This window comes from Echeneis naucrates, chromosome 23, assembly GCF_900963305.1.
Source record: "Echeneis naucrates chromosome 23, fEcheNa1.1, whole genome shotgun sequence".
Classification (NCBI taxonomy): Eukaryota; Metazoa; Chordata; class Actinopteri; order Carangiformes; family Echeneidae; genus Echeneis; species Echeneis naucrates.
Window position 1 is genome coordinate 3,811,458 of NC_042533.1, and position 14,069 is coordinate 3,825,526.

General features: G+C 44.6%; 1 protein-coding gene across 2 annotated transcripts in view; it reads left to right on the plus strand.

The window, feature by feature from the left end:
• Nucleotides 1-414: 414 nt before the first annotated feature.
• The window catches only part of sema3c (sema domain, immunoglobulin domain (Ig), short basic domain, secreted, (semaphorin) 3C), a 36,082-nt gene continuing 22,427 nt past the window's right edge, over nucleotides 415-14,069 (plus strand). For both annotated transcript variants that reach the window (XM_029494903.1, XM_029494902.1), the window contains exons 1-2: nucleotides 415-536; nucleotides 3,961-4,134. In XM_029494903.1, coding sequence (XP_029350763.1) covers nucleotides 3,999-4,134 — 136 coding nt within the window. In that variant the 5' untranslated portion in view covers nucleotides 415-536; nucleotides 3,961-3,998. The remainder of the gene's footprint in view (nucleotides 537-3,960; nucleotides 4,135-14,069) is intronic.

Below are 14,069 nucleotides of genomic sequence, written 5' to 3' on the forward strand. Positions count from 1 at the left end.
TTTGGTTCACATCAGGGAAAGGAAAAGTGTTTGATCATCCACACATTAAAACCGGACTCCGTCCTGAATGTGTTTGACCTTTCGGACTTCCTTCTCTCCGTGTGAGGTTTCCTCCACCTCTGATGATTTGAGCTGTACATGTTAAAGTGATCTGTTTGCTGTCTAGTTAACAGAAAGAGGGAGGGCGATCCTGTGGAGGCGGGGGAGGAAAGGGGGGGCCTTGAGTGGAGAGTGTGTAATAGGACACCAGCCCTCTCTGTCTTTTAGCTCTCCTCCCTCTCTCCTCTCCTGTCTCCTATGCTCTCTCTCTCTCTCTCTCTCTCTCTCTCTCTCTCTCTCTCTCTCTCAGTCAAGCCTTCTCTGTGAGCTCTTAGATGGAATAGCAGCATTTTTCCCTCTTTGGTGTCACTGGAGGAGACTGGAAACAAGGTGTTGCAAAGGGGGAGGATTAATATCAAATAAGGCTCGGGTCTGGTTTGGTACCTGGCTCCTTCACGTGGGACCAACGCTGAAGGCAAGCTTCCCCCCCCTGAAAGGTGAGTTCTGGACCGGCGGGCTGATCTCAGTCTGGGCTTACCTGCCGCGGTGTGTCGGGCTGGACTGTGCTGAGGCAGGATGCAGAGAGGAGCTGCTGGGCTTCGGGCGAACAGGTGCAGAGAAATGGGCAGGGTAGCTCAAGTAGACCGGTCCCTTTCTGCTCCTTTAAAAATATTGTGTAATATCACATTAGACTCCTGTGTCATGCTTTATTCTCCCTCGTGCTTCGGCCGCAGTGTCCATTTTATTCACTGGCTTTATTTCCTTTGCTGAATCCAACAGAGCTGGAAAATCGCTTGTTTTTTATTTATTTATTTTTTTTTTTTTTTATTCAGTTTTTTTCTTTTCTTTTGGGTCGGGTGAACATTTTTTACATAACTTCTTGCTCATTAGTGTTAAGAGGATTTGACCGGCATCACAGGGTTTGAATGCTGCTACCACAAGATTCACATGCTGTTTTCGTGAGTTTTTCTAAAGTTACTTGAATTACACAGTTGCTCTGCGTTGGTGTGTGTGAAGGAACGTGTGGCTGTAACACAACCACTGACAACTGAATGACAGGGTGTGGTATAAACACACGCACCGTCCTGTTAGAGCCAGAGCAGACGGCAACATGTTCACCGTTTCTCTTTTAATTCATGCTCTTCGGTCAAAATACTCAATAATTTAATCTATGAAACATAACTGGGAGGACTTTCTCCCTCAATTTCCTTCGGCCAAATTGTGTTCATGTGTTTAAAGCGATTCCAGAAGCAGATGGTAGCCAGAAAATCACAGATCCAGTTTGGAAAATGGAAAAATAAACATTATTTCCTCGTACAGCTATGCAGTTTTTCTTCTTTTTGTCAATATTGGTTTTTCAGCGATGCTTCTGAAAACGTTAAATGGAAAATTCATTAGGCCGCCAGCCAAAGAATGCACAATAAACTCAATTATCATTACACCCCACTGGAAATATAACTCTCCGGCCACTCAGGCTGACCCCTTTTTGTAGAGAGGCATTTAATTGCTGTAAAATTCCTGGCAAGCTCAATCCCGGAATTTCAAGACTTTTGAAGTGTTGATTATTTTTGTTCAAGGCAACAAACAGCAATGCACCTTTTTTACCAGAGAGACCTTTAATCCAGATGAGCATCATGGTGCTCTGTGAGAGAGCGCGGAGGGGGAAACGTTCACGTGTCTTTAGAGCACCAATCATCAAAGAAATGGAGGTGGAGACGTCTGAACCTGATCTGGTCGGATGTCATAAGGTGCTCAGGAGGTGACTAACTCTCTGTCAATGAGTTCAGCAGCTGTGAGCCCAACATTTCCAAGCCAGAGCCTCTCCCTGGGAGATCACTCCGAGCATGCAGGGAGGGGATGTTCAACAGTTTAAAAACTGAGTCACTCAAATATTAGTTATATTACTTCTTATATTTTTGCAGTGTCATCCTTGATGCCAGCCGTGAATGTTCAGTCAGTTTTCTTTCTTTTTTATGTCCAATTTGAATCCTCACTTTCCATCAGATTCGGGAGGGATGGTGGTAAAAAGGTTTTAAGGGTTATAAGTTTGTGGTTGACATTTGCAGGAGACCCACATCTTGACTTGTTGCCTCAGAATTTAAAGAAAAACCACTCACTGAATATAAACTGTGGCGCGTGGAGATGGAAAAAATGGAAGTAATTGCTGTTGAAAGTCGACAGAACTTGGCAGTTCACACACGGGGACCAGGCGGCCCCCACGGGACGGGACTAATGCTGCAGATGTCAAAGCTGAAGGAGGGTGTGTGTGTGTGTGTTTGGATGATGCAGCAGGAGTGAAGCTGCAGTACAGCGGACGGGGCCGTCTGTTTTAACCCCCCCCCCCCCCCCCTGCTGTTTTATATCTCTGAAGCGCAGCCACAGAGATCTCCTTCCTCTGCAGTCCTCCATCTGTCTCCCTTATTCACCTGGATGGTGGATTTTAAATTCTGCTGCCTATCAGTCATGCTTCACTCCACCACACCCCCCCATGTTTCAGCCTATTTGTACACTACACCCCAAACTGAAATTTTCATAGCAATCACACATCTTTCTTATCTGCGGCCCATCAATTTTTCATCATGCATCCATAAGCCATGAGATCGCGGATCCATCCTCTTGTAAAAGCAATGTTTTCTTTTTGTGCGTAAAAGGGTAAGGTATTTTTTTTTTGGGGGGGGTGGTTGTTTTTTTTTTTTTTTTTTTTACTTGTGCATTATGGTTTTGTACCAGTCAGGTAGAATAACAGCCCAGCCTGACTCCAGCAGTGGAGATTTCCATAGCAGGAGTTGGCCCCCCCGCAGGCAGTACAGTACCTGCCTCTATCAATTATTGAGCCGCTCTCGTCCCGTTACGGAAAAAGGAACAAGAAGAGGAAGAGGGGAGCATGTCACCAGCAGCTCTTTTGTGCAGATTTAACTCATCCATATTTAAGAGAGGTACATCTGCACAGATATAGTTAGTGACGGGGTCTGACTGGCATGTTGTGCTCTCATCTGTGTCAGTTTGGGCCGCTCATTTTAGTAAATAATCAGTCACGTGCCTTTCTGTTCGTTACTTTTGGCATTTTCTGTTAACTTGGACTTGATGGGCTCAAGATTGAAGGCATTTTGCTGATAGCACCACTAGAAGGCACCAGTCAGAAATATCATGTCGGAAATTTTCAAATGCTTCAGTTCAACTTGGTTAAAATATTTGGCATTTTAAGCTGCTCGTAGTTATTTCTCAAGAGGCGACGGCTTCATCATTTAATCGCCTCGTTTTCAGATGCAGCAGATACTTTTCTCTCCTTTTCAACTCTGAAACTTTAAATATGCTGCACCAAACCGACGTTAGCAACCAATATAATGGAGAATTTAGCATCTTAAAATACTCACGACCAAGGCAGAGCTAAAAGCAGACGGTGTTTGTGTTGATCAGGTGAGAGGCAACCTGACTGTCAATGAATTATACTGTTGTGTTTCTGTTGTAAGTGTAAATTGCCAACTATTAAGTTACCTGGGCTTTTATAAGGTGACAGTGATTGATGATCATGTGTTTTCTACAAATAAAGGTCAAATAAATTCCTATAAATGATCTCATATGAAACATGTAGCCCTGTCATGAAGGAGATTAAAACCTTACGAGCAAATTTGGCTCCATTTGTGGCCTAAACTCCTTTTGAGGCTTCTGTACCAGATTAGACTGGTGCAGAGGCAGTGATGTGTTTTGTATTAGCAGAAATGTCAGTTTGTGGGGAATATACTGGAGGGAAAGCTTGTTAGTTTCAGCAGGGATTGTTAAATTGGCAGAAGAGGAAACTCACAATGGTATCATTTCCATGCATGAAGGAAACTTTCACTTTTTTACTTTTTCCCCCCTCTCTCTCTCTCTCTCTCTCTCTCTCTCTCTCTCGCTCTCTCTCTCTTCCCCCCGGTCCAACAGGCCGTGGTGACGGGCCGTCGTTCCTGAGCGGTGCAGTCATGGGCAGGCCAGAGGGGTCGGCCAGGCCACCTCTGGTGTCAGCAGTGGCACTCTCCCTCCTGGCTCTCTCTCTCCTCTCCACCGGGGTCTCCAGCATCCCGCAGCCTCAGCCAAGAGTCTTCCTGTCCTTCGAAGGTAAATCAAAATAACAAACACGCTCCACTGAAATTAATGTAAACTCTCAACCTGGCCGCCGTCCACTTGTTGTGTTTCGCCCCAGATGTAATGATGTTACACTGATGCATTGTGTTTACGTCACTAATGCTAAACAAATGGTTGATAGTCAAAGTTAGCCAGGGGGCAGGCTATTAAGGGATAGTATAGTTCTTACCTAGACTCTGGAGGTCCCAGGTTTTTTTTTTTTTTTTTTTTCGGGAGCAGATTAATCTTTGGCACGTTGACACCTCAGACCTCGAGGCTCTGTTCTTCAACCATCCTTTTCCATCCATTGTCCCGCTACGCATAAGCAAAAAGTCAAACCTCTGCAGGAGGTGGCAGCGCTTGTCGGATCTCCCCCGAATGTGTTCCTAGTTAAATTTTAATCGCACTGTACTGCAGGCCTGCGGGTATGGTTGCAACCTCTGGTTTTGATTCTCTTGTTTTATTTCATTTCTTTGACATAGATTATTTTATGAATATTTAATTTTCCCTTGAAATGAGTGCGCTGAGCATTTGTGTGGTGTCTGGGCGTGGCTCTACCTGCGGGGGCCAAGGTTACGAGGATTTGCTCTCCTCGTGGAAATGCAAAGTCCCCTTAATGTAAATCAACAAAATATAAGGTCAGGACATGTTTTAAGGTTAAAGTTGTGCGAGTTAAACTGTGAAAGTAGTATTCATGATAAACGGTGTTGGACCATCACTCGTGAGTGGGGCAGTAACCTTTCTGCAGGGGGCTGGATAGAGTGCAAGGGCTGACGGAGACGTTTGATCACCTTTCACTACCTCTCGCTGTGGATTCGAGAGCACGGAGCAGCTGAGGCTGTCCGTCAGTAAGGCTTCTCCCTTCACACTCAGAAAAGTCTTCCAATGTGAGCCTGAAACAGCTGTGCTTTTGTTTTTCTTTCTTTCCTCCATTCTCAGGCTGTAACTAACTTTGCCACGTATTCTTCCAGCTCATTCTTTCCTTGAATGCTCCAGCGTCAGTCTTTCTTTCTGTTTTTTCGTGCAGTCGTGGGTCAGCCTGTTTGTGCTCTGCACATTGTGTGAGTTCTTAAATATTAAAGCTCGGGGATAAGGCCAAAATTAAAGCCCAGCACCATCTCTATCTTTGGTTTTGACCCCTCCAGCCACATTATTCAGTCGGTCCTCACTCGTCTGTGTTTTCAAATGGCCATTTTAGAAGGTTAAAGGTGGCCATGCTGAAAATGAGCCTATCCCTGTAATCCTGGAAAGATCCGTTCCCTCTCTGAGTGGGGATTAGATCTGATTAGTGTTACTTACTGTAAGCATGTTTTGCCTCAAGGAGGTCCATAAAAGGAGAGCTTGAATGCAGTTCCCTAATTCTTTAACAGACTGGACTTTTCTCTTGATGAGTGTTTATCTGTATGATGAAGTAAATGTGTTTTAACCTGCGATAATAACTTTATGAGTCTTTCCTGTGAAGGAGAAGGATATTTATTAAAGCAAGAATTTACATTCCAGCTTTGCTTTAGCACCTGATCTTCAAGTATTGGGTGTAAGAGGTTACACCTTTAGTTTTTTTGGGTTATAAATTATTTTTCTAACTGAGGAGGGAGAGGGTCATAATCTCCCCTCAGCTACAGGAGAGAGTTCAGCATGGGTGAGCACCACATGTAGGGAGACTCTCAAGGCCGAAGGCGGTGGCTTGTTTCTCCTGTAAACACTCTTGTTCACCAGGGGAAGAATTCAGGCAGTTTGGGCTCTGTCCAAAGCAGCCAGAAGGACAAATGAAGAGTTACAGAAGAAGGCTGCAGGAGCGGCCTCATGGCGAGGAGGAAGGTGCAGGTGCTTTGGCACCTGCTGGGTGACCAAAAAGTTAGTCCTGGAGTCTGGATACTTCTGCAGTCATTATTACGAACCGGAACTCAACCAAGAAAATAAACTAGCAAGGGAGACGCTTGTGAAGCTCACAGATCAGGAGGCTCTAATGTCCTCCACCTTTTTCTTGTTGTGCCACTGCTGAAATCCAACCCAGGGGTAAGCCAGGTTCATGGGACTCCCGGCGTAGATCCGTCCTGCAGAGAAGTTGCTGTCTCCGACATTCCTCCTTCCCTTACTCTTCTTACTCGCGTGCTCTTGAGGCGAACACAGTCAGGCCACAATTAAAATCGCATAATAAACAGTGAAAAATGCAACCAACCCAAATAACAAACTCTCCAGCGGGGCCTTTCTCTTTCGTGCCGTGGATAATAAACACAGGCCTCTCACAGCAAAACTATTTAGGGATATCCAGTGTGATTAAAGTTAATGACTCCTTAACGTTTAATTTGGCCTGTTTTATAGCATGTTTGATGTATTTGCTGAAACGAACGAGGCTGAAAAACAAAGATTATGCAGATCTCAGAGCAATTTTAAATGCAGTTGTCAACATAGATGTTTTGTTTTTGTTAGTTTTTTTTTTTTTCCAGATATTAACCATCAGGTCAGTTTCAAAGATTTTGTGAAACCTTTTACAAATTATAAAAAGTTTATTTTCACGTTAGTCTTGAAAGTCTAGACTGATGCAGTTGTGGTTTCTTCATAAAAAAAATGGCTAAAAATAGAAGATCTTCCAAGAAGTCTGGCTTGTTTTGGAACTTTATCTGCCTTTCAGCCTTGGACAGTCAATGGGCTCTTTCAAAAAATCCAATTTGAATGCATTTAAACTAAGTAATTTAATTTACTGCTGCTTCAGTGCATCTACGTGTTACCTGTTGATCATCACGCTGGTGCGTCGATAATTAACCCCTGAAGATTCAACAGGTCACATGGAGAACAAAGTGAAACCTCCAGCTGCATTAATTAGTTTTTTTTTACAAATCACTGCAGATTGTTTTGGGGTTTTTTTTTATCCTCAGATTAAAAGGCAGCCATAAATTCAATTAGCTTGCTTCTGAATATGTGTGTGTGTCCAAAAGGAGGCAAATGTCTTGCAGAGCTAAACAGCACTAATGGTGAGTTATGGCTGCCTGTGATGTGTTGAGATCACAGACAGGATTAACGGAGCACCGGGGCTAATTTTAGACATTGTCAAACATCTTCCAGATTTCTGAGGGTAAAGAGAGTTCAGATAACATCCAACGTTCAAAGAGATAATGTCATTCCCATTATTGTGCAGGAATGTCAAAACCCAAAGACCCAACTTCAAAAGTTTTGTGTGACAGCGTATTTAATTAGTTAAGTTTCAGTTGTGCTACTGTATCTGGTGATGGCCGCCCCGCTGCCAAAATGCCATTCATGGCATGGTGGGCTCAACGAATCAGTTGGCAGCTGGAGCGGTGGTCCACCCCAGCTTCATGATCCGGATCATTTAACTTCATCAGAAGTCTGGCTCTGTTCTGGCAAACCTCCAGCGGTGACTTGGAAATATATAGTATGTAAGGTTGCACGCTTAAAGATGTTTATTTGAAAGGCCTTCACATGCTCTCGTGTGGATAATGTTGACTTTGGCTGAGACCCCGGTCAGGACAGAGCAGAGATTGATTGGGAAGATGTTTGCAGTTTAATGAGCGCTCCGTCACACCGGTATGAGCCACACGGACTTCCTTCACCAGAACCATGGTGATCTAGCAGGCTTCAGAGCGCCGGGAGACCATAACCCTCTCCGCTTTTATCGTGCCTCATACCGGAGCCATACTGTGTTTGGCTGTCGGTGGATGTCAGTCTTTTAGGGGTGTTTACTTGGAGATGAGGGTGTGTTTGCACATACCGAAGTGCGTTGCTCGAACTGATCGCTTTCTGCTTTCAAGAGGTTCTTCTGAATCATCATTGTCCAAACTATGTGGTTTTCCAGCTGAGCAAGCCACACAGAGTGTCAAAAAAAAAAGATTCTCAAGACAGCCGTGACTAATTTAAGGTTGTGATTAATCAGAAAAATAACATTATTTCTGTTTCTTCAAAGAGATCTTGAAGCCAAGGTAGCCTTAGCCAAATTGCATCAGCCTTCAGTCAGTCTTCAAACTCAATTTGAGTAAAAGAGAGAATAATTTGAAAAACATGGTTTTCTTTTATTGTAATGAATTGTCTCACTTTTCTTTTCCCTTTGAAGGATTTTCTAGAAATAAATCTAAAGTGTGTCAAGCGACGCAGCCAACAGACTTGTCTAGCTAATGGTATATTGTTGTCTTTGGGGGTCAACAGAGGGCCAAAGGGGTTAAAGTTCAATGAGTGAATCAGCCAGAAGCCGACCAGGAAATCTTTGTCTGTGCCCCGAGGTTAATTTGTGTCTAAATGGGGACATCTTCCTGCCTCAGTCTTAAATTAGACTTGCCCATTAGCCTCTCCGTTTTTTCCAGTGGTGAACATATAAAGCCTGTGAAGTAAAAAATCAGTGATGCTCTGTGATTATGGGGATTTCTGGGCAGGGCAAAACACAGGCCTGTCAGAGCTGTCGACGGGCTTACAGAGACACGCTACAAATAGGTGTAGGTTAGCGCTGCAGCCGTGCGTGTGCTGTATTTTGGTGTTTGTTCATTATGTGGAGGCATTTTCCTCAGACGTCTGTCCCAAGACGTCCGACTAATCACCTGATTTCAGCGTGAGGGTAAGTGAACGTTTCAGCCTGCGCCGCCGTGGTGAAATGTTTGACAGCCTACCTTTCTCCGTCTCTCTCTGTTTAGCCATTCCTCCGTCTGACCTTGCTACCCCCGATGAATGTTTTATTATTCTTCCCGTGCAACATGTTGAAAGGTAATCAATGGCCATCAATTTGGACAAAGACAAGAACTCTTCAAGGATAGCCACGCTCAACGGAGAAATCCTTGAGTTGGAGGTTGTTATTCAGTGGCCTGTTATTATGAAACTATAAATATACGTTTTCTGCTTCTTCCTCTGTTGTGTAGCAACTTTAAGGTTTTAAATTGTGTAAAAATGGCTCACGTTGAAATTCTTGCATCAGCTGAGCAGAGTAAGTCGCAGACAGCTATCAATAAAACAGATTCCTTTTCCGTCACTGGAAACTTTTTATGGCATAATGGATTTTCTGTAAGCAGCGTTTTTTTTGCTTTTTGTTTTTTTTTTTTTTTTATGCTTGAGTCCTTCACAGATTCAAAGTTTCGACAGGTGCATCTGCCTTTTTCTGCCTTCACTCGACACTCAGGAAACAAATCCCATCATGCCACATAAATATGGCACGATTTTCGGCCGAGGCGTGGCAGAGAAGAAGAGCTGTCCTCCATGACTAGTAAACCCATCAACTCTTCACAAGCCGCTGACCCAAATCTCCTGCAAGTCTCCACTCGCTCTGAACATTGCTTCACGAGGCTCAGTGACAGTAAAATGTCAGATTTACTGTCGAACCAGAATCTCCTGGTGTGGGCAGGTGAGAGGTCGACCGAAAGGGTTGGTTCTGTGCGAAAGATGGACTGGCGGTGACACATGCAGGGGAGGCCAGGAGCTAAGTGGGGCATCTGGAACGCAAACTCGCTAGTTGGTGCGGCAGCATGATGGACAGGTTGTCATCTCGAGTTTCAGCTCCTACAGGGAATACTGGCCAACACCTTGGCAGGTCAGCCACGCACTGAAACCGGCAGTTGACATTGGTGCTGGATAACATCACTCCGCACAAACATGTGTATAGCCAGGGGAGCTGATACACTCCGGCTCACATGTCATATTTAGATATGCCCAGTGTTTAAGTAAACCGATCTGAGGGGAGGTGTACATAAGCACTCTGGCATTTAGTGCAGTCGCATGATTTTTATTATGAAAGTCTGAAATAGATAATTGCTGACAGACAATTGGGGAAATTAATGAGACAGTGTAAGTATCTGAGCCGGTGCTGGCGTCCGTCCATGGCCAGACGGTGAAGCACAGTAACTGCGTGCATGCTGTTTGCATTTTTAGGGCCGAGTGCAGCCTCGCCTGGGAATGTGGAATATGTTTGTTGGACAGACAATCGGACGACTCTGTCAGCCAGCGCAGGGCGGCCTGGGTGGTCCGCTCGCACTGAAATGACACCTTAACTTCCCTTCTGCCATATTTACACGCCACCAGTCATTACTGTATAGCAGTGAGCCGAGTCCCCCCGTGAGAAAGGATAGCCGTCCCATGTGGCCAACAGTCGTCTTTTATCTGAAGAGGGGCCTGTCAGTTGCCAGGATAAAGTCTTTTACTGGCGCAGTATGTATGAGCGGGCCGGCCCTGTATTAGGTAAGTGCAGCCATGTAGAACTGAAACCAAGAGCTCTTAGCGTGGCCCGGACAAAGAGGAATGGTATTTGGCGCCGGGTTTGAAGTCAGCCCTCTGTGATGAAATCTATTGCATCCTGTAAAGAGAGACAAATTGCGAGGGGGGGGTAGCATAAGTCCCTGCTTCAATATTTATCAAGACGGGCGATTGGGGTCCTCCCACCAGCTGCCCCGACAACCACCAGAACAGGTCCTCCTCCAGATGAATAGAAAGCGGCACTCATTAGCATGGAGGTAATTTATTCATGCTGGCCTTTCAGGTAGAAAGCCAGTTGATGAGGACTGATTTGCATGGGAGGAATTAAGGCAGCTTTGTAATTGGCCCCGCTGTCAGACCCTCAAGTGTTAATTAGGTGCAGGGACCTCTTTGGTTTGTTTTGACACCGGTGTTAATCAAAAAAAAAAAAAAAAAAACAACACTTCAGACTCTGTGGTCAAATTCCTTAAAGCTGTTCATCCCTGTTGTGACAAAATAATCCCTAATTGTTGTTCCTTGATGATTTTGCCACCTTTTCATGTTCATGGAAAAGAAGATGAGGCTTTTCACGAGGCGACTCCCTCATCTGGCGAGCTGCAGGGAGGATTTTATAAACTACAGCTGTGTTTCTCAGTGTTAACCACTTCTCTGCCACAACATTTCCCTGAAAAATAAACCGTCACACCTCACTGTTTCCCTTCTTGTGCTGCCGCATCTTTCTATCGCACTTTGAATTTCAAGATGAGGCCAAAGGCTGTCCAAGTAATACCAGCTCAGCTCAGCTCAGTCAGCTGGCATCGAATCCAAAACCCTCAGATCCAGGCAGTCCAGAACTACAGTCGCCTCTCTCATAAAGATCCCACATACTTTCCAGCCACTGTGAATCTCTTAAGTTTAGCGATGCTGCTTTGCAACAAACAGCTCCTTGTATGGACATCCCAAACCAGAACCATGGTGGTATTGTTTATGGCTGAAAGAATTGGTCGAAAACTTAGTTATCTCATCACGAAAACAATTTCGGGGGCCAAGTCTGTCAGAAATGTATAACCTGAGGAACGCTTCCTTGTGGTTGTTGCCTCTCGAGCTGTCCGATCTTCCTGCATTTTAATTGCAGCCATACGAACATGGCCACAATGACAGGTCCCTTCCTGTTGCTCGCATTTCTTTCTATTTCTATTTGACTTCGCAGCACAGTAACTTAAGAAGAGGCGGTTCTTTTATAACTCTGCAGGACTCTGGAGCTTGTTGCCTTTCTGTCTACGTGCCCTTGAACAATCAATTCTTTTACAGTTTCCACAAAGCTGAATTACCTGCCTCAATGATCACAGCTGGCAGTTTCTTCAGATATCCTTTTCTCAAAGGTCTGCAGTGACGGTGAAAACCTATTTCATCATGAAACAAAGACTAGTATTTAATTCTGAAACTCGAGACAGGACGTCGGTCAAGGATCATTGACATTTCATGCTTGTTTAAAAGATGAATGCGCATTCATGAGGCCAACTCTTACAACACCAGGCCATTTCTGCAGACTGGACTCTGACTGAGGGTTGTGGCTGGTGCTTATTTGTCAAAAAGTAGTGAAAAAATATGACTGAACTTCTTTTCTCTTCTTTTCTTTTTTTTTTTTTTGCATGAACAATAACTCAAAATGCTTGGAACAGCGCGGCCTAATATGTCAGAAATTTGCACAGCCTTTTTTTATCCTGCGGAGATCTGTACCGTTTTATAACCTTCAATTTAGTAATAATGTTATGAATTCACAGCCTGGAGAAAGAGGGGGGGTGTTTACCGGGCAGGAGGGGGTCAAATGACACCGATGACTGACTTGCATTAAGAATCTGGTGTTTTTAATGAAGAATATTCATTTTCAATCTTCAGTTTTGACATTAGATATTTTCCTCCCGTGTCCAACTCCGTTTTAATTGAGTGAGACTTTAAGATCTGAAGACTTTAACGTACTGTGCTTTGGAGTCCATCTGCCAACATGTGGGGAAGATTTTTTTGTTTGTTTTGTTTTGCTTTGCTTTGTTTTTTTTGTTTTTTTTTTTGCCAGTAGGACCTCTTCTGCAGCAAAGAAAGCAACCTGCTGTTTAATATTGAATGACTTCTGTCATTTCTTGGCCCAACAAAAGGCTTTTGTACTGCTTCCACTTGACCACTTCGCACAAATGACCAACATCAAAGAGCGAGAGAGTCTCCGCTCTCCAGACGCCGCCTTAGCCTTTCGCTCGACCCCAACTGTCCATCGCTTGGATCAGGGTGGATGCTATCAGCGCCGGTCTGCCATCCAGCCAATAGGGCACGACGGGTCAAAGCTCAAAGTCAAAGCCAAGGCACCAGGGACCGTGGCCGTGTAAAGCCCACCTGCCTTCATACATAATAGAAAACCCACCAACTGTCAGCGGTCCAACTCTGCTTCGTCTGTCTTCTGTCCCTTTCTGCCCCTCCAACTGCAGCGAGGACAACAGCAAGAGGGCAGGAATGCGTTATTTATTGTTTACCATATCTGTGCGCGTCAACATGAACAAGATGCTCCGCCGTGCCAGGATAATGATGTCCATGCACACTTTTGACACTCCTCCATCTCGGGAATGGGCTGATCTCAGCTAGGAGGAATGCACATAAACTCATGACTAACGAACCAAATGCAGTCCAGAGGATTTCTTCATCACAGAGACGAAAACAAAAAACAGTTGTGCTCCAGCTTTTGTGTTCTGTTTTCGTAGAATGCTGTTCGTGACATCTAATTTGGAAGATTTACAGGGTTGCGCTGCCAAAAGATTTGACAAGATGCCACAGAGCAAATTAATTTGTGACTCAACAGTAGCTTCACTCTGCAAAGACCTCATGATGGTGATGAGCTGGCAGTGATACTGTAAATTCTTGGTCCCAGTCCATGTACTGAATGGCTCTGAAAAACCTTGACAATTGTTCGGAGGTGCCCCCGACTCTCACTGACAGAGCAGGTGCACCATCTGGCAACTTTAATGTCGGCCTACAACGCCGCAGCAGTGCGGTGCATGACTCACATGCTTGTGTGAGATTGAAAGCAGAGCGCTGAGAAGATACTGGATCCGAAGGTATGCGGGCTCCAGAGGGTTTCAGTTTGTGTGTCGGTGAATGAGCCGGGGGCCGAACGACACACCCCTGCTGCGTCCCGTCTCTGCACCCGGCTTAACTGGCCTTCCAGCCGCACAGGGGAACGTGAAAGTCTCACATTTCCCCCCGCTGAGAAAACAATACAAAGTTTACCATAACGTTAAACAGTCATTTCACCCGACGCCACACCCCTCTGAACTATTTGTTCCCCATGTGGAATGATCGGGAAGGATCCTGTCAGAAAGAGAGCTGAAAGCGTCCTGAAGAGTCAAAGTCAGTTCAGTGAAACTCGTTTTTCAGCTGCAGTCAGCTGATGAACACACATTAAACAATCCAGTGTCGTTCAAATCTAAAAGTTCTGCCTGTATGTTCAGAAAAAATTCAATGAATACAGACAGACATGACTGGAGGTCAGTAAATTCATATTTATCCATCAACAAATGATAAAATGTTGAATTGAATATAAAAATAAAAGAAATCAATAGAACTGTTAACATTTCAAGAAGCAATTAGAGGTTTTTATAGCAAAAATAAAATCAGCCTTGGCCAGTCCTGCATATTTTGTGCCCAAAGTCATATTTCTTTGTAAGTGGCACGCCTCATGTCTAATCATGAACCATTTGCTGTTTGGCCAAAGTAATTCTTTG